This window comes from Equus asinus, chromosome 5 (genome assembly GCF_041296235.1).
Source record: "Equus asinus isolate D_3611 breed Donkey chromosome 5, EquAss-T2T_v2, whole genome shotgun sequence".
Classification (NCBI taxonomy): Eukaryota; Metazoa; Chordata; class Mammalia; order Perissodactyla; family Equidae; genus Equus; species Equus asinus.
The window spans coordinates 96,928,686-96,953,580 of NC_091794.1; the positions used below are offsets into that span (position 1 = coordinate 96,928,686).

The following is a 24,895-nucleotide window of genomic DNA, read 5'->3' on the forward strand; positions in this document are numbered from 1 at the left end:
TCAACTCCCCCTGCACCGCTCAGGCCAGAAACTCTGGACTAATCCTGACTCCTCGCTCTTCCTTCCATCACCAGCCCTGATTCACACCACCTTCGAAGCATATCCAGAGTCTGGGACATCCTCACTGCCTCCACGCTGCCCCCACCACCTCTCCCCTGAACAAGCCTCCATGCCACTCCCTTGCCCAGGAGTCTGCTCTCAACACAGGAGCCGAGCACTCCTTTAGAAATGTGAGTCAGTGCACGCTGCTCCTCTGTTCCAAACTCCCAGGGCCCCCATCTCACTCACAGCAAGAACCAGAGTCCTTCTGTGGCCTAGCACTTTCTCCATGACCTGCGCCCCTCCCCTCTTGTGACCTTTCCGACCTCACCTACTCCTCTGACCTCACTGAGTCGGCTCCGGCCACTGGCCCCCTCATTTGCCCTTTAACACGCTGGGTGACTCTCACCCTCAGGCCCCTGCCTCTCACCAGGGACTCCCTTCCTCTGACTTCCTTTAGGTGATTAGCTAGACGTGTCTTTCCTAGTGAGGCCATCCCGACTGCCCTATTTCATGCCGTAATCTGTCCCCTCCCCTGGCTCTACTCATTTTCCACGGCAGGCATCACTTTCTAACAGACCATTTAACTTGTGTATTATGCTGCCCCTGCTGGAATATAAGCTCTGTGAGGTGGGGGATCTTTGTCCCTGTTGTTACCTGGTATTTCCCAAGCACCTAGAACACGGCCTAGCCCTTAGCAGGTGCTCAATAAACAGGTGTTAACAACGGGCATTTGTTGCTGTGTCTACTTTGGCATGGCATCCTCCTCCAGACGCAGGTGTAAGACCTGGCATATGACAGACCTTCAGCAAGTGTCAGTTGACTGACACAGTGGGTGTGTGAGTGAATGCATGAATCAATGAATCAAAGCCCGACTGGGAAAAAGGCTGAGTATCTTCATAGACCCTTTAAGAGGCACAGGTTCTTTCTTCAAGTTTACTTTGTCCTTGACATCTCTTCAGCCACATTCTTCTTTCTGAATAGCCCTGATGCTGAGGGTGGGGACAGCCATTTTCTCTCTCAGGGGATGTTCTGGAATGAGACAAAAGAGTGACCTCAAAAAAATCTGGGAAAGCAGCCACCTTGAAAAATAGATCTTAGAAGAAAGAATTTCAAGAGAGGGGCCAAAAGAGGAGGCACGCAGGGGTCCCTGAAGTCTAGTCCACCTGAACTCCGGAGCCTTCTACCTTGTAACAGCATGTCAGCTCCTGCTCCTAGTTCTAAAACCCCAAACACGGGCCACAGAGAAGGGAGATCAGGAAACGTCTCAAAGAAGCGTTGGGACTGTTGGAATGGGTTCTGAAGTGGAAGGAGAAAGGTGGAGAGAAGACAGAGTGGTAGAGAGGGGGCAGGAGGGGAACGGAAAGGAAGGGAGAGGAAGGGGAGAAAGTGGAAGGAGGAACGGGGGGAGCAGGAGAGAGGGGGAGAGGGGAAGAGAGAAAGAGAAGGGGTGAGCGGGCTGAGGAGGAGAGGGCAGGGGGTCGAATGTAATCACAGGGGCCCACGTTTGCTGAGCGCTTGCTGTGGGCCAGCCGCGGAGACGCGTGCTTCCGGTGTCTTGTCTCCTGTAATCCTAACTCCCACCACAAGCGGGTAGGTTCTATTTCATTACCCTGTTTTGCAGATCAGCACACTGAGGTCCTAGAGAAGCCAAGAAAACTGACCAAAGCCACGTAAGCAATAAGCGGTGGAGCTGGGTTTCGAACTCCAGCAGTCCGAGTCAGGGGTCCGCCGGGCGGGGGTTAGACTATGCAGGTGAGGATTTTGACTTTTCCGAAGCGCAGTGGGCAGCCATGGAAGGTAATTTAAGCAAGGACTAATATGATCTGTTATCTGTAAAGAGGACGAATAACTCCTCCCTTACGGGGCTGCTGTGGGGATTATCTTGGTTCGTGGATGGAAAGCCCTTGGACAAGTGCCTGGAGGAAGAGAAGCACTCAACGAATAAATGATCCTTCTGGAGGCGGCGGCTCAGGCCGGCCAGATGGTGCACATGATTTTACACGTGGGCATCTGCTGCCGCCCGGTGGCCGCTTCGCTGTATGACATGCCATGGATTCGGTCCAGCCAAATTCGCGAGGGGCGGGGCTGGTCCCGGCGCGGAGAAACGGCTGCATCCGGGGCTGGGGCAAGAGCAAGGGAGGAGCTCCCAGAGCCGGGCTGGAGTGCTGGGTGAGGGCCTGTGTGGGCAGAGGTGCGGAATCCTGGAGTGGATTAACCGACTCACCTATTCAGCCCTAGGTTGGCGACCCAAACCCTAATGAGACGCGGTCCTTGCCCAAGAGGACCTCAGAGTCCGATGGGGAGACAACGGGGGAGGCGCCTTGGTGTCTGAGGAACAGCGAGGACTCCTGGGTCGGAGTCCCAGTCCTGCCACTTCCTGGGGACTTCACTTCCCGGAACAGCAGTTTCTTCGTATATCAAATGGGGACAGAATAGAGCCTGTCTGTGGGGTTGTGAAGACCAAAGAAGGTGACACGGAAAACACTAAATTGGCACATTGTCAGCGCTCCATCTGTGGCCAGAGGCAGGCTGCCCAGCCGGCTCTGAGCCTCAGTAAAGATTAACCAAGCAGCCAGGTACAATGGAAAAGAAGACCTGTGGCCCAGTTCCATTGCTGTCACTAAACTTGCTATGTGACCTTGGCAAGTCATTTCCCCTCTCAGAGCCTGTTTCACCAGTCATACAAGGTGAAGGTTGGACGAAATCAGATCTCTTCCTGCTCTAATTTATCAAGCCTCCTTTCTGGGCCAGCCCAGATTTTTGGCCATGGGGCATACAGAAGAAGATCCAGGCTTGCCCCAACCCGTTCACATACCCAGCCCAGAGCATCAGCAAAATGGACGTAATAATTCAAGCCCCATCCAACCACAGGGTAGCTGGGAGGCAACTGTGAGGCTCTGTCGAGCTAACAATGTGGAAGCTGGTGAGATGCATGAATTGCAGAGGAGTCTTGCTCCTTAAAGTGTGGTCCATGGACCGGTATCACCTGGGAGCTTGTTAGGAATATAGACTCTTAGGTCCCACCCTGACCCACTGACCCAGAACCTGCAGTTTAACTCGGTTCCCAGGCTATTCCTACACACATTTAAATGAGTTGGAGACACACTGGTCTGGGGCAGTGGTTCTCAACCTCGGCCACACAAGAGCATCCCCAAGAAGTCTTCAAAAGTCCTCGTACCCAGGATGTACCCCTGGGGGCTCTGGGAGTGGGACCCAGACACCAGTGGTTTTTAAAAGCTTTCCAGGTAATTCCAAAGTGCAGCCATATCTAGTGCCACTAAGGCAAATATATTTTCTCTTTTGTGCCAACTAAAATGAATGGATAGTGACTTTCTAGAATGTTCACTGAGAAAGAGCTGGTGTGTGCCTTTGGGGCTGGGTAGAAGTTGTGGCATAAAAGCCAAGGTGTAGCAAGAAGCCAGCCTTTATGGAGCCCTACTGGGTGCCAGGCCCTGGGCTACCTGCCCTACAAGTACGCTGCAGCTTAATCCTTGCACTAACCAGGGTGTAACCATCCCCCATAAGATCCCCCACCCCATCGCTCTTACATTGGGCTCGGCAGAGACTCCTTTTGGAGAGAGCCCGCCAGCCTGGAGCATCTTGGGTCACGTGCTGCCCAGTCTCGCTGACAGATGTGTCCCGTCCCTGCTGCGTGGGGACCCGAGGAACTAATCCCCAAAGCGGAGGGCGTGCATGGATTAGTGCTGGGAAAATCAGGCGCCACATCTGCCGGCCCCTGGGGAGCTTGGGTGAAGCCTGCGCCGCAGAGCTGGGGAGGCCACTCCTGTCCCCTGGAACACGGGGCACTCCCGGAGGTGCAGGCCAGCAATGGCGGGGCCTGAATTGCCCTGTCCCTCCTGAGCCTTCCAGAAGAGGGTGAGTTGGGGCTAACTCCCCGGGGCGCTGACAGGGCTGGGAGGGGGAGGAGAACTGGAAGGAGGCGCCGTGGTAGCGAGGGTGACCACCGTGCTGGCTTTCCCGGGGCTGCAGGGCTTGCAGGGGCTCCCCTCCTCATCCCGGCTGATTGTCTTCTAGTCTTTCTCTGTCCCCTCCTCTCTTTTCCAGCCCGCTTGGACCTCTCTTTGCCTTCACTCCTCTGACTCAGTTTCCTGCTCACCGGGTTTCCTGGGCTGTAGACCTGAATTGTCAGGGAGCAGGACTCTTGCACGCCTTGGAGAGAATGAAGGCCCAGGTGAGGCACAGCCCCGTGAGGCCTTGCTCTAAGTATTGGCCTAAATCGCCCCACAGCACCTTTGTCGTCGTCACTATTTCTAGAGCTTGCACTGCAGGCTGGGGACAGTTTCAAGTGTTTTACGTGTATTAATTCATCAAATTCTCAAAACAAACCAGAAACTGCTCCTTTTCCCTTTCACATGTCCAGGCCTCTGACTGGAGTGCCCCCAACTCGTCCCCAGCTTCCTGTTCAATGGAGCTTGCCTCCCCGTCCCTCCGTGGGCTGAGCTCATGGGGACCTCGGAGCCCCCAGAGCCCTCGCTGCACGTGATCTCCTTACGTCTCTCTCCCAGAGAGATTATTACAACGCCAGCTACCACCGGGTGGTCCGCTTTCAGGGGCTTTGCATATATATGCATTCTTTCATCTACCCTCACCTCAACTCTGTGTGGTGTGGGAACGATGGCTACGCCCATTATGCAGACGAGGAAACTGAGACTCAAAGAAGTGAAGTCACCGCTCCAACATCCTGCTGGCTCCCTGGCGGACGGATGTTGGCCAAAGGCTCTGTGCCCTCGGAGTGCAGCACCGTGCCCAGCACACAGCTGGCCCCCTGGGGATTGTTTCTGAATGAATGACCAGACAAGGATGGCTGCCCCAGAGTGGGCAGTGAGAGAGAGAAAAGAGGTGGGGGTCTCTGGGCTGCAGACCACCCAGGGAGGGAGCTGGGGGAGGCGGGTTGTGGGTGGGCTGTGGGAGAGCCTGGCTCCTCCTGAGCCCTCCCCCGCCAGAGTTTTCCAGCTGGGAAGGGGGAGGGCAGGGATTCCTAGCGGCTATTGCAAGTCGAAATGTGAGCAGCTGGTGACCAGCTTAGAGGTCAAACACTGACCCCACCTTCAGGTCTATTGGGATAAATCCTGAGACTGGAGACAGACATGAGATGAGGCTGGGCCCCAGAGGAGGGCTAGAAATTGGGGGTGCAGAGACCTCAGCCACATATTGGGGGGGTGCATAGTACAGAGCTGCCAGCTCTGCCATTCGCTGCCCATGATCTCAGCAAGTCATTTAATGTCTCTCAATTTCATTCCTCACCTGAAAATGAGATGACAACACCCTGCTTACGCATGGGTGCCTGTAAAGGGGGGTTAGGCTGCCCTCCCCCAGAGGCCTGCACTGGGCCCGCCCCAGGGGCCCTCTGCTCTCGCTCTAGGGAGAGCACCTTCCAACCTCCCTCCCATGGGAACCTACAACAACGCCAGAGAGCCCCATTCTCTCCTCGTGGCTGAGGCACAGCCATGTGTCTCATGTCCTTCCTCCGACACCCAGGCGGGGACAGCCGAATGCTCTTGGGATCGATAACGGCTTCGTTTTTTAAAAGAAACTGAGGCATAGTCTACACGCAATAAAATTCCCTCTTTCTGGTGTACAGTTCTATGAGTTTTGACAAATGCATCCAGTCCCGTCACCACCACAATCGAGATATGGAACAGTTCCATCGCCTCCCCAATTCCCTTCTGTTCTTTTCTCGTCCACCCCTCTCTCTACCCCCAGGCAACCATGGAGCTGTTTTCTGTTTCTATAGTTTTGCCTTTTCCAGAATGTTATGAAAATGACGTTTGAGTCTGGCTTATTTCACTCAGCACGATGCATTTGAGAGTCCCCCACATTGTCGTGTTTCAGTAGTTCGTTCCTTTACATTGCCGAGTAATATTCCATTGCACAGATGTACCGTAGTTTGTTCATTCACCGGGTGAGGGACATTCGGATTGTTTCCAGTCTTCGGAAGTTGTGAATGAGGGATGACTTCAGTGTGACCTCCCAGTTCTAGAGCTGGAAGATACTTTCGAAGTCCAATGAGGTTTCCAGATGTCAAAGTAAACCCTTAACCAACAGCCCTGCCCTCTCCAACAGTTGGAGGAATGGAGGCCCAGAGAGGGGAAGGAACTTGCTCAGTTACAACTGACTCAGGAGTGGGGCCGACCTATGAACGCCGGTCTTTCAACCTGTAGGACAATGTAAAGTTCAAAACACATTTCCTGAGAACCTGCAGTGCCAGGCGGGGTGCCAGGTGTTGCAGGCATAAAAGCTGAGAAGGAATGATTCTGGTGCCAGAGACACTTGCCACCTAGGAGGGAGCCAGACAAAGAAGCCAGCAGTCACCAGCGCAGGTTACTGTTGCTGTGCAGTAACGGGATGCACATAAAGCAGAGAGGAGAGGACCTGGGCTTTGCCCGGGGCACAATGAGAGGGCTTCAAGGATGGGTTTTAAGGAAAGAACACAAGCTTGTGAGGTGGAAAAGGATGGAAAGAGCCTCACAGCCAGAGGGAAAGGCAGGTGCAAAGGCACAGAGAGAAGGAGCAAGGCCGGTGTGGGAGCCTAAAGATGCAGGGGGAGGGGAGGAGAGGCGGGAGATGGGCTGGCGGGGTTGGTGGGGTCAGATCGCGGGAAGCCTCTCAGGCCAGGCTGTTTCCCATAGGACAGCACGTGGCCCGTGTTCCATAGCTGACGCGTGAGCTGTGTTCGCTATGAAAGAGTGTAGGATCGGACAGACAGGAAGGGACCAGAGACTCAGTGAGCCTGGCGGATCAGAGCCCAGAGCACAGGTGCCGGCAGATACAGACGCTCGGTGTGTCTCAGGGGCGCGCGAGTCGGGGTGGGGGGGCAGGTCGGAGGACTTAACACACGGTGCTGAGACGACAGATCACCCGTATGGAAAAAATAAAATCAGATCCCTTCCTTACACTGTCACCCCAAATATTTCTGTGTGAAAGTCTGGAAAACTATGTTTATGACCTCTGTGTAAAGAAAGATTTCTTTTTTTTTTTTTTAAAGATTTTATTTTTTCCTTTTTCTCCCCAAAGCCCCCTGGTACATAGTTGTGTATTCTTAGTTGTGGGTCCTTCTAGTTGTGGCATGTGGGACGCCACCTCAGCATGGCTTGCAGAGCAGTGTCATGTCCGAGCCCAGGATTCAAACCAGCGAAACCCTAGGCCACCACAGTGGAGCGCACGAACTTAGCCATTCGGCCACAGGGCCGGCCCCAAGAAGGATTTCTTAAGTGCGCACAACACACACACTGCAAACAGAAAAGATGATATTGATAAATTTGATTGGCAGCAACCAAACCCAAACCAAAGCCGTCTATTCAACAACAATAGCTAAGAGGGCTTACGGTGTGTCAGACAAAATGCACCTCACAGATATTGACTCATTTAAGCCTTACAATTTGATGAGGCAAGCACCATTATCATCTCCATTTTATAGATGAGGAAACAGAAACAGAGAGGTTAAGTGATTTTCTTAAGGTCACACAGCCAGGAGGTGGTTGAACTGAGATTCAAAATCAGGCAATCTGGCCACAGACTCACCTCTACACTATTCCGCTTCTCAACAAAAGTTATTGTAAACAAAAGTTATCGTAAACACAATGTGAAAAGACAAGCCACAAGCACGAGCATCCAGAACTTACAAAGAACTCCAATAGGTAAAGAAAATTGAACGGAAAAAAAACAGGCAAAGAATAAGAACAGTCCATTCACAGAAAAGCAAACCTAAATAGATACAGTACATGCATGAAAAGGTGTTCAACCTGATTAGAAATCAAGAAAACTCAAATTAAAAATAGCAGTGGAATCCCAGGTGGTGGGAGGGCACATTGGGAAGACAAGTTTGGAGAGCAGCCGGATCGTATCTGGCTAAGCCGTCCATGGCCAGGGCTCACCACCCAGAAATTTCACTCCTAGGCACGGTGCTCCCACTCAAATGTATAAAATAGTCACATGTTTAAGGTGGTCTGTCCCAGACTCCATGCTCTAACGACCACAATTCACAGTGTGCAGATGGTCCCTGACTTAGGACTTTATGACGGTGCAAAAGCGATATGCATTCAGTAGGAACTGTACTTCGAATTTTGACCTTTTCCCAGGCTAGTGATGTGGGGTACGACACTCTCCCATGATGCTGGGCAGTGGCAGCGAGCTGCGGCTCCCGGTCAGCCAGGCGGACCTGAGGGTGAACAACCGATACACTGAGAACCATCTGTACCCAGGCAGCCTTTCTGGTATTCACTTTGAGTACAGTATTCAGTAAGTTACGTGAGATATGCATCACTTTATTATAAAACAGGTTTCGTGTTAGGTGACTTTGCCCAACTGTGGGCTAATGTAACTGTTCTGAGCACAGTTAAGGTAGGCGAGGCCCCGCTGTGATGGCCAGTAGGTTACGTGTATTAAATGCATTTTTGTCTTAAAATATTTCCAACTTACGGTGGGTTTATCATAAGTCACGGAAGATCTGCATTCATACAACAGCATGCTTACAGAAGTTATAAAGAATAATCCAGAACTACATGGATCAAATTGGAAAAAAGCAAGCTGCAGGAGGAAAATCCAGTAGGGTATCATTGATAGAAGTTAAAAATGTGCAAAACAATACCACGTGCTATTTACGGATGCGTAAACACACAGTAAAGGGGCAAAAACATGCACGATAATGACAAATGCCAAGATCAGAATGGGTGTCACATTTGGGGATGGGGGAGGAGATTGAGAGCTGCAAAGGGCACAGAGAGGGCTTTGACCCTCCCTAGAGGGTTTATTTTCATCCATTCATTCATTTATCAAGTATTTATTAGAGCCTGCTATGTTCCAGGACATTTTATATAAATGGAATCATATACCATGTGGCCTTCTGTGTCTGGCTTTACCATGTTTTCAAGGGTATCCATGTGGCAGTACCTCATTCCCCTTTATGGCCGAATAGGATTCCGTAGGATATACCACATTTTGTTTATTCTTCATTTGATGGGCATTTGGGTTGTTTCCGCTTTTTGGCTATGATGAGTGAGGCTGCTACGGACATTCCTGGACAAGTTTTTGTGTGAACATGTTACTTCATTCTCCAGGAGTGGTACAGCTAGCCCAGTGGTTATGGATGCTAGATTCTGGAGCCACCCTGCATGGGTTCAAATTTCAGCTCTGCCACATAATTTTATGTGACTTTGGGCAAATGGCCCAGCACACACTCAGTTTTTCACCTGTAAAATAGAGGTCATAATAGTACTTATCTCATGGGATACTGTGGGAGTTGAATGATTTAATGTGTATAATGTATTTTAAAGTGCTCAGAATAATGTCCTACACATAAGTGCTTTCTTTCTTTCTTCCTTTTTTTTCTTTTTGGTTAGGAGGATTGGCCCTGAGCTAAAATCTGTTGCCAATCTTCCTCTTTTTGCTTGAGGAAGATTGTTGCTGAGCTAACATCTGTGCCAGTCTTCCTCTATTTTGTATGTGGGATGCCACCACAGCATGGCTTGAGGAGTGGTATGTAGGTCTGTGCCCAGGATCCGAACCCACAAATGCTGGGCCGCTGAAGGGGTGCATGTGAACTTAACCACTACGCCACCAGGCTGGCCCTCAAAAGGTGCTTTCTATATTTACTGTCTTAAAATAACCTTACAAGGAAAACTGTTACCTTTCTTACTTCAAATGAGGAAACTGGGAGTTGCCCAAAGTCTTACAGGTCCTGGCATGGTGGATCCTGGGTTTGAACTTGGGTTTTCCTTTGCAAGGCTGTCTCGTGACTGAAGATTCCAGAGGCCCGAGTTTGAGGTCCAGCTCTCCACCAGCTCGCTGTTCCTCACTCTTCAACGGCCTGTACTACACTCACCTAGTCATTCAGCAATCCTCACCAAGCCCCCGGCACCGGTCAGCCACTGAGCTCAGCCTGGGGATGTGTGCAGAGCGGGGTCAGCCAGGAGAGACAGACCTAGACACCAGAACGCCGGCTCCCTGAGGGCAGGAATTCGTGGCCCTGGTTCACTGCTGAATCCCCAGGGCTAGAACAGTGCCTGGCGCCTGGGAGACGCTCAGTCAAGAGGTGTTGGAGGCTGAATAGCTGAGACAGCCCAGTCGGGCCCTCAGTCCCCTAGATGAGGGTCCTGAAGGAGTAAGTCTTGAATTCCCTCCCAGCTCTCTCGTTCCCAGGCCCCCCAAGAGGGATGGAAAGAGACTAGGGGAGACCAGGGGAGGGTCCTGGTCACATCACAGGTTGGGTCACAGGAACAATGGAGACAGTTCAAAGGAGGTCACATTAAGACGTAAGGGTTGGGAGTCAGGCAGATCGCATTTGAATCCCAGCTTTGCTACCACCCTTTGTGACCTTGAGCAAGTCACCTAACCTCCCTGAGACCCATTTGATCATCTCTAAAATGGAGGTCCCCAAACCAACTTCCCAAGCATATTGTGACGTGTAATAAAATAACATCTGTTAAGGGACCGGCGCAGGGCCGGACATAAAGCTGGTACTCAATATATGACGGTTATTGTTTCTTAGATAAGTCCTTCCTTCTTGTAACTGCAGTTTGCCCGCCTGGAAATGAGAAGTTTCGACAAATGACCTTTAAGGGTCTTCCAGAACTTTGGTTGAGTAGGTCAGAGACGGGTTCAAACCCCTTAGTGTTCAAATCTCAGCTCTGCAAGCAGCTGTGTGACATTGTGCAAGTTACTTAACTTCTCTGAGCCTCCTCTGTAACATAAGGGCTCTAACAGGGCCTACCTCACAGGGTGCTGTGGACTCCTCTTAAAAGGCTTAGCACAGTCTCTGCGACTCTAACTGGAGGTGGTACTGTGTTTCCAAGACTCTGTCGGCTGTGAGGGAACACACGGTTCTTCCTGGGGGCTAGGTCACCACACACTCTCTCTCCTGATACCTTGGCCACCTCCCGCCTGCCCTCTTCCTCCGCCCTCAGGCTGTAGGATTTGCTCTCATCATCTCCCTGGTGCCCGCCCTCGCCCTGCCCCCATCTGCGCTTCCCCAGCCCCCGCACCTGCCCACGGGAAAGGACCCTGATCTCTCTGAGCTCCCTCCTTCCTCCAGGTCTCCAAACGGGCCCCTTTCCATTGTAAGAGTTTTTATACTCCCTTTGGCAGAGCAACATGGGGGCCGTGGCGATGTGACAGCCTCCCAGAACCAGCCACTGCTGTGAAACACCAACCGCCTGCTGGGAGCTTTACACACGCCCGCTGCGTGCGCGCTCCCAGGTTCAGGAACACAAAATTGGCGGATGTTCTGGAAAGTGGGTGTGTGGAGACGAAGGGAGGGAAGCGGGTCTCCTGGGCAGCCTTGTCCTGTGTCCTCAGGACCCACACATTCACTCCATAAACATGTAAGAGCACCCAGGATAAATCAGGGGCCCCGGAGGAGGGAAAGAAGCAGTCCTGGCCTTGGAGAACTCGCATGCTTTTGGTGGAGCAGCTGACAGGAGGAGGACAACTGCGGCAGCAGACGGAGAGTGGGGTTTGCCCCAGAAGGGAGGCCTGTACCAAGTGCCTCGGAGCGGACCTGGGTGAGGGAGTTGGGGAAGGCTTCATGGAGGAGGTGGCACTTCAGCTGGCCTTAACTATTTCTCTAAGTCCATAGGAGGGAACAGGCTGTGCAAAGGCACAGAGCTGCAGAGGTACACACGTGGCAAAGCTGTTGAAGGGGTTCTACTGGGAAGGACCTTGGTTCTGCAGGCGTGAAATTCATCCCAGGCTGTGGGCTCTCGTGATGTCTGGGCGAACCTGACGCATAGGAGGGGCCAGGACAGGGGTCTCAATCTCTCTTCCCTCTGACGGACCCCCCACGGGGGCTGTGCCCTGGGTCCTTCCCCTTCCAGGCTGGCCGGCAGCCCAGACTGCTGAGAGTGAAAAAGAAGTGGCTCTTCCCAGCTTCCTGCAGCTTCTTCTTCCTGCTCTCTGTGCTCATGACTGGCTGCTTCCTCTGGCAGTACCACCTCCCCAAGCTGGAGACCGGTGAGTGCAGAAACATCCTGGAGATTCTCCCAGCCCCTGAGGGTCCCCAGGGGCTTCGAGCTGCCTCTCCTAATCCGAGGGTGTAGGGGGAGGCCCATAAGATTTAGACTCAGAAGCTCTGGTCTCCTTTCTGACTCCAACTCTCACTAACTGCATCTTTGGGCCAGTCACGTGGCCTCTCTGTGCCTCAATTCCCTTGTGCATAAAATGAGTGTCCCAATGCCACCAGGGTTTCCTTAAGCCACCCAGTCTTGGGGTAAAACTCAGAGTTCCCCCAAAAGTACCAACAGTGGTTCTCTTGCTCTGCCTTCAGCCCCCCTCAGGCACCACCCCCTCTTTTTTTTTCCACCACCCCCCTTTAAAGATCTTCCCCCAGCTATATCTGAGACCCTGGGAGGAACCACGTATCCACAGACAGCAGCTGCCATTTCTTGGAGCCTCTCCATCCTGAGCTGGTCAAGGCTCAGGAAACGAGCCACCCCTGCGGCTATCTACCAGGCCCTCTGTTGCTATAACAACCGCTGGGCCCTCCAACCTGATGGATGCTCCAGAATCCCAGGTCTCCGCTGAAGTTGGGGAGAATCTCTCTCTGTTCTTCGGCATCATCCTGGGGTGCGGATGCTGAAGGCTCAGAGAGGTGCCCTGGGCTCCCAAAGTTCCACAGAGATTTTTGCAGAAATGGCTCCTTTTAGCTTCTTGCCAGCTGCTTCCTCTCCCACCCCATCCTGCCTTTCTAGGGTAAACTCCTTTATCAGAGCCTTCTTAGTCCCTCAAACAAGGGGTCCCCAAGTGAGCAGGTCGGGCTGTTCAATCCATAGCAGACCAGTATTACTATATATACATAAAAACAAATTATTAGAGAAGTAAAATTTAAAAAAAAAGACAAACTGGAAGCCACTTGGGGGGTTTTGAATAATTAGATTCAACAGACACAAAATTACTCTGTCGTACTGCTATAAAAGTTTCTAAACCCTTTCTCTCCAATTTTGTACTTCCTTTGTCACCAGTGGGAAGCAAACGGTTCAGGGACTGTCCTTGGGTCCGTGGACCACGTGATCTAGGTCCCCTCCTCGCATGGGCATCACCCATGAGGAACGAAGCCGTCCAGACCCCGCCCAGATCTGCTGAATCAAATCTGCATTCTGAGGTTCTCTGGGTGGGCGTTGTTGGTGCGCGTGCGCACTGACGTCAAAGATGCGTGGCTGCGCGCGCCCGGCCCGCCTGCACCCGAGGCTGCGCAAAGCTGCGACTCTGCAGAGTTCTCACTGCTCCGCTTGCTGAGTCTGTAATTTTCCTGTTTGGGACCATATCAGTTATCTTTTGCTGAGTAACAAACTACCCCCAAGCCTACTCGCTTCAAACAATGTAATTTACTTTTTCTCATGAATCTGGGTTGGCTGGCAGTTCTGCGCTGTCTAACCTGGGCTCTCTCCAACGCAGCCGGCAGGTCAGCGGGCAGAGCTGGGCCCTCCCTCCGCGTGGACGCTCCCTCTCAAGGCTGCTGTCCCAGGCTTGTCCACGAGGGGCGGTATTCCCAGGCAGCAAAGGCAGATTAAGGCCCAATTTTGGGAGGCGCAAGGTCAATTCGGCCTCATCCTATGCGCCAAAGCAAGTGGCAGAGCCAGCCAGAGTGGAGAGGCGGGAGGAGCTAAGAATCTGTGGCCACAGTGACCCTCCACCGGGAGCCTCCTCTCAGTTCTCAGTTCTCAGTCGTCTCGGAGGCAGTGGAAGGATTCCAGAAGGGGGCAGGTCCTGAGGTGGCGGGCAAGCTCCTACCTTTACTACCCCACAGCATCCTGAGAGGATGAGGGGAGGTCTGGGGGCCGTTGGATGATCTCACAGCCCTGCCAAGGCCCACACCTTCTTCCCCGAGGTTACCGGGAAGCCTTACACCCAGACAGAAGCGAACAGGACTCAATCCCCCGACACCAGGCTCTGTCCATAGGATGAACTGGCCCTTCTGGTTCACAAGGCCTGAAGCCTAAGTGGGACCCCACGTCCACTTTTCCACCCAAATCTATAATCAGAACTGGGAAGGGAAACAGATAGACGTGGCTGAGCCTGCCCCAAGGAGCTGGAACGTGTCTAAGTCTGCTGCCCACCCGGAGGGAGGAAGCTGGTCGTGCAAGAGAGGAGGGCTGCCAGCCAGGACTGCGGCCTAGTTGGTGCCTTGAGGGCCAAGGAGCAAGTGGCGAGAGTGGGACTGTCCCTTCTCCTCCCAGGCCCACTCTGCCCTCTGCCCCTTGCTGCCCATGGCTGGACTCTGCACCCCAATATCTCCTGGTGCGGCTCCTGCCAGTGGGAGGGCTGGCCCGGAGATGTGGCTCGCCTCTGCTGCCACCATCCCACCTCCTCTAGGAGGCCCCCTAGACTCCCTTCCTGACCTCTGTCCCCCTCACCATGTGATGTTCCCTCCAGGTTCCCTGGGACCAGAGGTGACCTCTGCCTCTGTGAGGATGTGTCCCCAGCACCCTGAGCCTGTGCCCCTGGCCCACCCCCTCCCGGTGTTGAAGAAGGCCCTGGAAAAGGTCAGTGAGGACCCAGGAGGGAACTGGGTGTGTGGCTAGGCCTGGGTGATGAAGAGGAGGGCACATTCTGTACACTGGTAGTGGCATCCATGCATCCATCCATTCGTTCACTCATTCAACATATAGTTCTGGAGCACCTATTCTGTGCTAGGCACTGGGGTGTGGCAGGAAGCAGATACTGTCCTGCTGTCAAGAAGCTACTCGTCTGGAAGTGAGGGGACCAGTCAAGACAACAGTGAGGATGGAGAAAGTTTAGGGGACTATGGTGGCACAAAGGAACTGGCTTTGGGGTCAGGGAAGGCTTCTGGAGGAAGTGGTGTCTAAGGTGAGATGTGAACAAGTAGGAGATACCCAGGTGATGTGCATGTGTACAGTGAGGGAGCTTGGGGCAGTGAAGGGTGTGCTCCAGATAGAGGGACCAGCATGTGCAAAGGCCCTGAGGCAGCAGAGTGAGTACAAGGCACGTACAGAGAACTGTGAGGAAATTGAGTCTGGTGGAGCCGCAAGTAGGGGGAGGAGAAAGATGAGATGGGAAAGGCTGACAGAGCCCATATCACAGAGGCCACTGCAATATGATTAAATACACGCACCATACAGGGCAACTTTTACCACTGCAGGGTGACCTGACACCGGAGGAGGGTGTCAGCCAGCTCTACTCTGTGCCAGTCAGACCCCACCCACTTGGGTCACCCACCTTAGGGGACATACAGACAAATGAAACAGATGGGAAGAGTTTGAGCAGCAGCCTGGTGGGGGGACTTGAAACTGTTGTCCGAGGAACCCTTTAAGGGAAGGAAGGTGACGAGGTCACATGAGAGAAGGTGCGGGCGACACAGAGGGACACAGTCGCTATCCGCAAAGACGTGAAAAGCTTCTGTGAAGGGTGGGAGCAGAAGGGTGCCATGTGTGCCCAGGGATCATAGTAATTTAAAAAAAAAGCACCAACGATACCCATGGCTGCCTCCGAGTGAGCGCCTTGTACGCGCCGGGCACCGTGCTGACCTCTCTGCATGGATACCTGGTGAATCCCTTTCTACAGAGGGGGAAACTGAGGTTCAGCCGGGGGGAGTCGTGCAGGGCTGGGAATTACAGGTCGACAGAGCTCAATTCAGGATCTGTGAAATCGCTCAGCAAGGGTGTCCAGCCGTTACTGAGGAGCTGGGGCTGGAGTTCGCAGGGGGTTCTAATCCTGAGTCCAGTAACCAAGAGCCACTCGGGCAAGTCACTTCATATCTCATAGACTCAATTTTCTCATCTGTGAAATGGGGAGAAATTGGCACTGACTTAGTAAGAGGATTAAATGAGACACTGTATGAAAATCACTTTATACCGTGCCTGGCACGTTCTAGATGGCCACTAAATGTTAGCTGTTGTCATCATCATACTTCGTCACTGAAAATAGTGAGGTATTTTCAATAAACATTAACTACATAGTGGATTCTCCAACACCAGGAGGTCAGACTAGGCCTGTCGGAGATTTTCTAGGGCGTCAGACAAGGCTTTGACTAGATCAGTAGTTTTAACCCCTCCCTCCTTCTATATTTTGGTAAGGAAATGTTTCTTTGAACAAAAGTCTCATGAAGAAGCCCTACATACAAACAGATTCTAGGGGAGCTGCTCTGAGGGCCCTCCAGCAACTGCGGGGAGAGAAGGGGGGAGCCTGGCAGAGGGCCGTGTGCAGGGTGTGATGTGGGAGTGGGTGGCGCGTGCAGATGAGAATTGGGGCATGTGGGCAGGGGGAGGCGGCCTTCTCTGCGCCTGTACTCCGAGCCACTCACAAGCTCTTTTCCTCCAAGGTGGACAGGATCCTGCGCCAGGCACTGTCTGCCCCGGGCCTGGCAGCCATGTCTGCAGTTATTATCCATAACGACACTGTGCTCTGGACCGGGAACTTTGGGAGGAAGAATGGCTCAGACCCGGCTTCTGGGCCCCCCAACGAGTACACCATGTACCGGTCAGCCGGGGGACCTCCAATGTCCTATGCAGGGAGCGAGGGATGGGAGGACAAAGGGGACTTAGGAGGAAGGGGGACTCAAGAGAATCATGACTGGGCTTCCAGGCTGCTAGGGCTCTTTATTTAGTCCTGACAATTTTATAGATAAGGAGACCGAGGTCCAGAGAGGACCAGTGAGTGCCCAACATCACACCACAGGGGTAATAGGTCAGGAAGGAATCCTTCTGGAGAGCCTCCGCTCTCTTGTGTCCTACCCTGCCCCACTTCCATGTGCCACAAAGGAACTGTAACCAGTTCCTGGGCCCTCACCCCAGGTCCCGACAGTTGGCAGTAGTGGCCAGGATGGAAGTTACTTGGGACATTCTGCTGCACACCCAGAGTGCCCCTCCAGGGGGCTGCCTGCAGGATCTTCAAAGCTCACAGTGCAAAGTGAACACATTTGCTCCCAGAGACACGGTGAGGATTACGGGGTTCCAGCACACTGCACCTGCTGGTGCCGGGCATGGGCCAACAGTTATACTTGCTGTCACTTACTGAGCACCTATTGCCTGCCAAGTGTGTTGCCGGGCACTTTACCCGCACAATCTTGTTCACTCCTTTCTCCAACCCATGAAACACACAATGAAACTGAATCTCAGAAAGTTCAGCACTTGCCCAAGGCCACTCTGCCAGTGAGAGGCAGAGGTATGGCCCAAACCCAGGTCTGCCCCAGAATGGGAAGCACCTGGGGGAGGGCCTGGCATGGGGTAGGAGCTCGAGAGCATCCATCCAGCTCCACTGCCTTGAGCTGTGGCTTTTAAGCATCCCAAAGCTAGTTCTAGAGAGGCTGGGGAATTTCTCTCTGAGACGCTGAGTAAGGGTGGACTGAGTGCTTTCCTAGGATACTAGACAGTTGGCAGCTGGGGCACGGGGTGGAGGTGGGTTGTGGAGCCAACAGGATATCCTCCGCACCCTCGTGCCCCCGACGCTGTCTAGGATCTCGAGCGTCTCCAAGATCTTCCCCGTCCTCATGCTGTACCGTCTGTGGGAGGAGGGCATCGTGGCCTCTCTGGATGACCCTCTGGAACGGTATGCCAGCTCCTTCACCATTAATAACCCCCTGGGTGCGGCATCAGCCCCCGAACAACAGAGCCTGGTGGATGGGCTGGAGGAGGCGGGCCCGGTCCCAAGGCCGTCGCCTGTCACCCTCCGAAGGATGGCCAGCCAGCTCTCAGGTGAGTGGCTCTGAACTTATCCAGCTCAGCCCAAACCATTTCAGGGCGGGAACAGAGGATCAGGTTCTCAGCCAGCTAGGCTGGGCCCACTCTCTGCTCTGCTTCCGGAACTGGCCATACCGCCTTCTCCCTGGCGGTTGGGCCAGAGGTAGAAAGATCTGGTGAGGTAAAAGCGAGGTGAAGCCTGAGAATTTAGATCAAGTTGGAAATTAAGATCAGTTGGCAGGTCAAAATAAGTTGACAGTCAAGATCTGCTTGTTAGGTGAAGAACAAGTCAACAGGTCAATATTTGTAGGCAATTCTACAATGAAGATCTAATTTCCCTCAATGTAAAGATCACCTACAAATCAATATGAAGGCCAAGAAGCCAACAGAAAAATGGGTAAAGGATAGGAACAGAATAGACAGTTCACAGAAAAGGAAATACGGATGGCTCTCAAGAATATTAAAAAATATTAAAAGATGCTCAACCTTATTCATGACAGAATAAATGCAAGTTAAAACTACAGTGAGAGACATTTCCCCCCTAGCAGATTGGCAAAGGTCAAAATGGTGGGTGCCCCACCTTGGTGAGGTGATGGTGGAATAGGCCCTTTTACATCCGTGGTGGGAATTTAAATTGGTGCCACCTGTATGGAGGGCAATGGGTAACACCTATCACAATAAAAATGTGTATATCCTTTGACTCAGCAATTACCCTTCTGGAAAATTCTCTCACAGATGGGTTCACACATGTGAGGTGTGAGATATGTACAGTTATTCACTACAGCACTATTTGTAACAGCAAAACATTGAAACATCTAAATATTAATAGGGGCACGGCTAAATAAACTATGACACAGCTATACAATCAGATACTATGCGGCCCTAAAAAAAAGGGTAATAACGTTCTTTATGCACTGAGGTGAAATAAGATACATCGTTAAGTGGGGACAAAAGCTCATAACAGCATATCTTGTATGCTACTACGTGAATAAACAAAATGATATATACACATATGATACGTATGTGTATGTGAATTTATATGTGTAATATATATAACACACATATGCATGTCAAATATCTTTGGAAGGGAACGAAAGACATTGAAACACTGGGTTGCCCCCAGGGAGGACTAGCGGCTGGGGAGAAGGGTGGAAGGAACATTTTTCATTGTCTAGCCTTTGGTGTCTTTTGAATTTTGAATCATGGAAATGAGTTACTTATTAAAAATAAACTAGATCATCATCATCCTTATAAGATATGCTCCAAGCCAGGATGAAGCTGACATGGTGGAAGGGCAGGAGCAGGCCGGGGTACTGGGAGGCAAAGCCAGTGGACAGGAATTGGCAGGACTGGGTCAGGAGTGGGCTGGATGCCGAGGGGTTGCTCTGGAGCATTCATTATCCTACAGGACCCTGTGTTGGCCTCTATGCTCACCTGCCACCTGTGAACGAGAGGACTGGGTTAAGGAGGAGGTGTGTGGGAGCAGGAAGGGGCTGTGCTCGTGGTGACGGACCCAGCCAAGGGGGAGGGGGCAGGCAGGATCCGCCCCACTCCAAGATGCCTTCCAGGGCTCACATGTGCAGTCATCAACCCGTGACCCCCAATGGTAGGACTCCCTCCCAAGTGCCCACCCTTCTGTCATTTCACCAAGTGTGCTCGGGCCTGAGGTCTCAGTCAACGGACAAGGCTGCTTGTCACTCCCATGCGCACATGGTGAACCTGAGGCTCAGGGAGAGGATGGAGCCTCCTGAGGTAGCCCAGGCGGGACAGGATCCGCGTGTTCTTGGGGGAGGGCGGCCCGGTGGTTAAGGGCAGCAGCGCTGAAATTCCAGCTCTGCCTCCTCCCAGCTGTGTGATCTCGTGCGGGTCACAACTTCTCTGAGCCTTGTTTTTCTCCTCAATGAAATGACTGTGAGTCAGGCTGTTCTGGGGGATTAAATGAGTACGCAGCCCAGCACCGGGCACACAGAGGCACTTGTCAGCACAGCTCTGGTTATTACCGCCAGGGGGAGACCTCGGTTAAGTGGGGCCTGACGTGGGTATAATTTGGGGGGTCCTCTTTAAAAATACATGATAAGTTCAAAGTCGGATATGGGCCTTGGAAGGGGCCATGCAGGCGAGGAGCTCTGAGGCTCAACCTCCGTAAGCCTGCTGTTACATCCACTGGGTTCTAATCTGACTCCAGGGCTCCCTCTAGGGGTACACTGTGGACCCTTCTTTGTCTACACCCGACGGAACCCAGCCCAAGGCTCTAAGTGGTTGATCAGTTTAAAGACACCCTACATGTCCCCTCCCTGTCCCAAAGGGGCCAGCCGATCCGACGGCTGCCTGAAATAACTGCTCTAGGCTCTCCGTGTCTTTTCCGATCAACCCTCACCCGGACTGAGAGCTTGCTCCCCTTCCTGGAGCATTCATCCGTTCTCTCAGTCAAGCCTGCCACACCTCACAGGGAAACCACTGCCGGTGGTTCAGCACACTTAGGTGAGCAAGTCGAGGCTCAGAGACGTGAAGCACGTGGTTTGTGGCCACACAGCAACAAGTGCTAGAGTCAGAACTTAAAGCCAGGACTTGGGACTCCAGCCCCTAGTTGCTCAGGACAAAAGCCTTGGAGCCATCTCTGATCCCTCTGACATCCCCTCCAGTAGCAAATTCTGTTGGCCCCACTCTCAAAATATGTCCAGAATCCAGCCACTCCTCACCACCTCCACGCTGGCACCCGAGACCAGGTGACCATCATTTAAACATGGATTTGTGCATGTGTCCTCACGGGCTCCCCTGCTTCTGCCATTGTCCCCAAATGTCTGTTTTCCCACAGCAGCCACAGCAACCCTGAGAAAATATGCGCCAGCTGCCATCACTCCTCTGCTCAAAACCCCGGCAGCAGCCCCATCCCACTCAGAGAAAAAGCCAGGTCCTTCCAGTAGCCGATAGCACCCTATAGGATCTTGTGCCTGCACCCCAATATCTCTCACCTCCCAAGTCTCCCCCTTTCTCACTCCTCTCCAGCCAGACTGGCTGTTTCTGGCTGTCCCTCAACCATGCCAAGACATTCCTGCCTCAGGACCTTTGCACATGCTGTACCCGCTACCTGAGACATTCTTTCCTCAGAGCACTGTGTGGTTCTCTCCTTTACCTCCTCCAGCTCTCACCTGCTCAAGGGGCACCTTCTCTGTGAGGTCTTCCTCTGACGACCTTGTATAAAGCAACAATCCCTCCCTTCTTACATGCAATTAATTTTCTCTATAGTGCACATATTTATTTGGTTATCATCTGTGCCCTCCACTAGAAATTAAACTCCATGGGTAGAGTCACTACTGAATCCCCGGTACCCAGAACAGTCCTTGGCACAAAACAGATGCTGGAAATCTATTGTTGAATGGATGGATGGAAAGAATCCACGCCACAGTCCTCTGATCCTCCCAGTACTTGTCACACCCAGTAAACAGAAAATTCCAAGTGGTCAGAGGAGCCAGGTCCGCAAAACCTGTTAGGGCACTGACCTCAAGAATCTCATGGACTCAAACCTCCATGGTCGATGATGATCATTTTTGAACAGTTCCTGTGACCAGGCACCATGCTGAGCATTTGATCTCATCGAGTCCTCCATCAGCCTTAGGACATAGGAATTAGTCCCCTCATGGTACAGGTGAGGGGACTGGGGTTCAGAGAGGTTGAGTGGTTTGCCCAGTGAAACACAGGCAGGACTAGAGTCCATGCTAGACTTTTTTAAAATAAGTGATCTTGTTGTTATCTCTCAACCCACGGAAGGTGGGGGAGGGAGAGCACCCAGGGGCCCCCATCCCACCCTCAGCTGGCCCAGCATGTTTGACCACTGCTTCTCTGCAGGGCTTCCCAGAAGGCTCCGCTCCACTTCGCTGCTGTGGAGGGGCAGCACCCAGGAGGCCCTGAGCCTGCTCAAGGAGGACGTGCTGGTGGCGGACCCAGGAACCAGGTGAGGAGTGTGCCCGATGCCCCACCAGTGCCGGGAACCTCTCGAGGGGACACACCCTCCTGGGAGAGAGCCTGTGTCACCACATCTTAGGCGGGCAGAGCTGCAAGAGACCTCGGGCATCACTGAACACAACCCTATTCCGCGGCTGGAAGACCGAGGACTGCGGAGGGGCCGCACAGCAAGGGGGGGGGGGTGGGGGAGGGGCAGCTGGGCCCAGATCCAGCTCTGTCTGAGCCGCAGGTTCTTTCCATTCATCAACTCAACATGACGAGTTGAGTTGAGCACCTACTCTGTGCCAGGAGGGTGCTCAACCGAGATACAGCAGCGAACAAGTCCAACCAGGTCCCTCCTCGTGGACGTTGCCTTCTTCATCTGCAGAAAAAGGACTTTCGGCTAGAGTTCAGGAATGTCTAAAAGGATTTGTGGATTTTCATCCATCTCTGTGCTTTCCTGAGGCAGTATTTTAGCAATTCTGAACCTACATCTGCTCTGGGAAAGAAAAGAGACTTCTTACTGATTATTGGTGTCTGGCGTGGCTCGGAAGAAGGCAGGGGTGAAATCCCGTTTCATATTTGTAATCCTTGACCTACATGATCACAATCATCCAAGACTCGAGTACTCCATTTCATAAAGTAAATCATACTAAAGTGTAAAGGACCGATAAGATTTGTTTTACCACTTTCCCAGGTGCACTGCTGAGCCCAGCTTTTCCCCAACTTGCTGTGTGACTCTAGTTAATTCTTTGCCCCTCTCTGGGCCTCAGTCTTCCCAGATGCTGAATAGGGAGCTGTATCAACGATCGCCGAAGTCTCTCTTGGGTCTGACCATTTGGGATGCGGGGAAGGGGGTTCCTTCTCAGCCCCACCCACTCCAGAGAATTCTGGTGGCATTTTAGCCAGTCCGAGCAGGTGGGAGGGGGCTACGCAGGGCCTGGAGATGCTCATCCACGGCTAAATCCCAGTTTCCGCACCCCCTCCCCCAGGTGCCACTACAGCACCCTGGCCTTCTCTCTTCTGGCCCACGTCCTGGCAGCCCACACCGCCCAGGGTGACTACCAGCGCTGGATCTCGGAGAACGTGCTGGAGCCGCTGGGGATGGCGGACACGGGCTTCGACCTCACGCCGCTCGTGCGCGCTCGCCTGGCTGCTGGCTTCTACGGCAGCGGCCGGCCGGCGCCGCTCTACGACCTGGGCTGGTACCGCCCGTCGGGCCAGATGTACTCCACGCCCGCGGACCTGGCCAAGCTGGCCATGGTGCTCCTGGGCGCCGGGCCCCGGCGGCTCCTGCGGCCCGACGCGGCCAAGACGCTGCTGGCGCCGCTGCTGGCCTGCCCGGGCGCCTACTTCGCCAACGAGACGGGCACGCCGTGGGAGTTCCACGCGCAGCGGGGCTACCGCGTGGTGCGCAAGGACGGCGACCTGGACGGCTACGCCGCCACCTTCTCCCTGGTGCCGCCGCTGCGCCTGGGCCTCGTGCTGCTCCTGGCCGGGCCGCGGCCGCCCGGGCCCGACCTGGTGGCGCAGGCCTACGACGTGCTCCTGCCCGCGGTGGAGAGGGCCCTGCGGGAGGCCGAGCGCCGCCCGGCCCCGCCGCCCCGCGCGCGCCCCTTCGCCGGCTACTTCACCTTCGCCAACCTCACCTTCTACGAGGTGCGCGCCGGGCCGGCGGGCGAGCTGCGCCTGCACCAGTTCGGGCCCCGCGTGGAGGCGCTCGTGCCGCCCGCGTTCCGCACCCTGGCGCTGCGCCACCTGCGCGGCCGCGTCTTCCAGCTGCACGTCGCGCGCGAGTTCCCGTGCGCGCTGCCGCTCGGCGACTCCTGGCTCTCCCTCGAGGCCCAGCACGGGCAGCTCGTGCATTTCTACCCCTTGGACCGCCACGGGCTGTCCCCCGGCTTCGACGTGCCCGGCCTGAACACGTACGGCGTGCTGCGGCTGCCGCACAAACCCGTGTTCAAGAGCCAGTGACCCCGGGCTCTGTCCAGAGTCCCCCTCCCCTCCCCCGGTCCCCTCTTCCTCGCCTCCCAGCTTTCCAACCTGGGTTTGAAAGGTAAGGCTGCAGGGATGTCCCTTAGAGACCCGAGGAGTGGGCCAAGCCGGGTAGGGTGATGCTACTCAAAGTGTGGTTTGCGGACCACAGCCGGTTTGCAAACTGTTCGTTATCCCTGGGCGTGGAAGAGTTTAGTGCAGAAATTAAGAGTAAGCATGGAGAAACTTTAACAGCGAGCGGGCAGAGTACTTTTGTGGTTGTTGAATCTAAGACAAAATATGGCTTGCATTTTGTCTTTTAAAAATCAACCTTATTGAGTTACAAAGTACAGAAAATGAAATACACATGTTATCAGGGTACAGCTGGATGATTTTGACAAATATTTATACCCACCCCCACAATCAAGATACAGAACATTTCCATCACCCCCAAAGCTTCTCTCTTACCTCTTTGCAGTCAGTGCCCTCCCCTGCACTGAGCCCCAGGCAACCACTGATCCTTCTATCACTACAGATCAGTTTTGCCTGTTCTAGAATCATACTGTGTAGTCTTTTGTGTCTGTTGTGCTCAGCATGGTGTTTTGAGGTTCATCCATGTCTTTGTGTGTTTCAATAGTTTGTTCCTTTTTATTGCTGAGTAATATTCCATGTATGGATATACCACAATTTGTTTGTCCATTCACCTGTTGATGGACATTTGCATTGTTTCCAGATTGGAGCTATTGTGAAAAAGCATTCCTGGATAAGTCTTTTTGTGAATACATGCTTTCATTTCTCTTGGGCAAATATCTGGGAGTGACTGCCATGGAGTTTTCTGAACACTTGTACTGTTTTATATTTCCACCAGCAATATGTGACAGTTTCGTTGCTCCACATCTTTGCTAACACTTAGCATTGTCAGTCTTTTCAATTTTAGCCACATTAGCGGTTGTGAAGTCAGAGTCTCACTGTGGTTTTAATTGTATTTTATCATATTGTAAAGTTCTTTATATGCTCTGGGTGCAAATCCTTTTCCTAATAATGTCTTTTGCAGAGCATGCGTTTTAAAATTCTGATGAATATGCCTATTAAATCCAATACAAAATTTGGGCTTGTATTTTGCATGTCCTTTTAAAAATGAAGCTTTTTATTTTGAGATAATTGTAGATTCAAATGCAGTTGTAAGAAATATTTGGTGTATCCTTTACCTAGTTTCCTTCAATGGAAACATCTTGGAAAACTAGAGTACAATATCACAAGCAAGTTATTGACATTGATACAATCAAGAC

The 24,895-nt window shown here is 52.9% G+C and overlaps 1 protein-coding gene across 1 annotated transcript; it reads left to right on the forward strand.

Moving 5' to 3' along the window:
* Positions 1–11,945: 11,945 nt before the first annotated feature.
* On the forward strand, positions 11,946–23,606 carry LACTBL1 (lactamase beta like 1). The gene is made up of 6 exons (XM_044769332.2): positions 11,946–12,009; positions 14,428–14,537; positions 16,334–16,491; positions 17,467–17,705; positions 21,537–21,642; positions 22,625–23,606. Exons 1-6 carry the CDS (start codon positions 11,961–11,963, stop codon positions 23,604–23,606), a joined length of 1,644 nt encoding a protein of 547 aa, XP_044625267.2. The 5' UTR covers positions 11,946–11,960.
* Positions 23,607–24,895: the final 1,289 nt, after the last annotated feature.

Excerpts from the sequence above, each read along its gene's own strand:
- LACTBL1 (XM_044769332.2), top strand. The coding sequence starts at position 11,961 with ATGACTGGCTGCTTCCTCTGGCAGTACCACCTCCCCAAGCTGGAGACC. Across the intron at positions 14,538-16,333 it reads TGAAGAAGGCCCTGGAAAAG|GTGGACAGGATCCTGCGCCA; the intron begins GTCAGTGAGGAC and ends TTTTCCTCCAAG. Across the intron at positions 16,492-17,466 it reads AACGAGTACACCATGTACCG|GATCTCGAGCGTCTCCAAGA; the intron begins GTCAGCCGGGGG and ends GACGCTGTCTAG.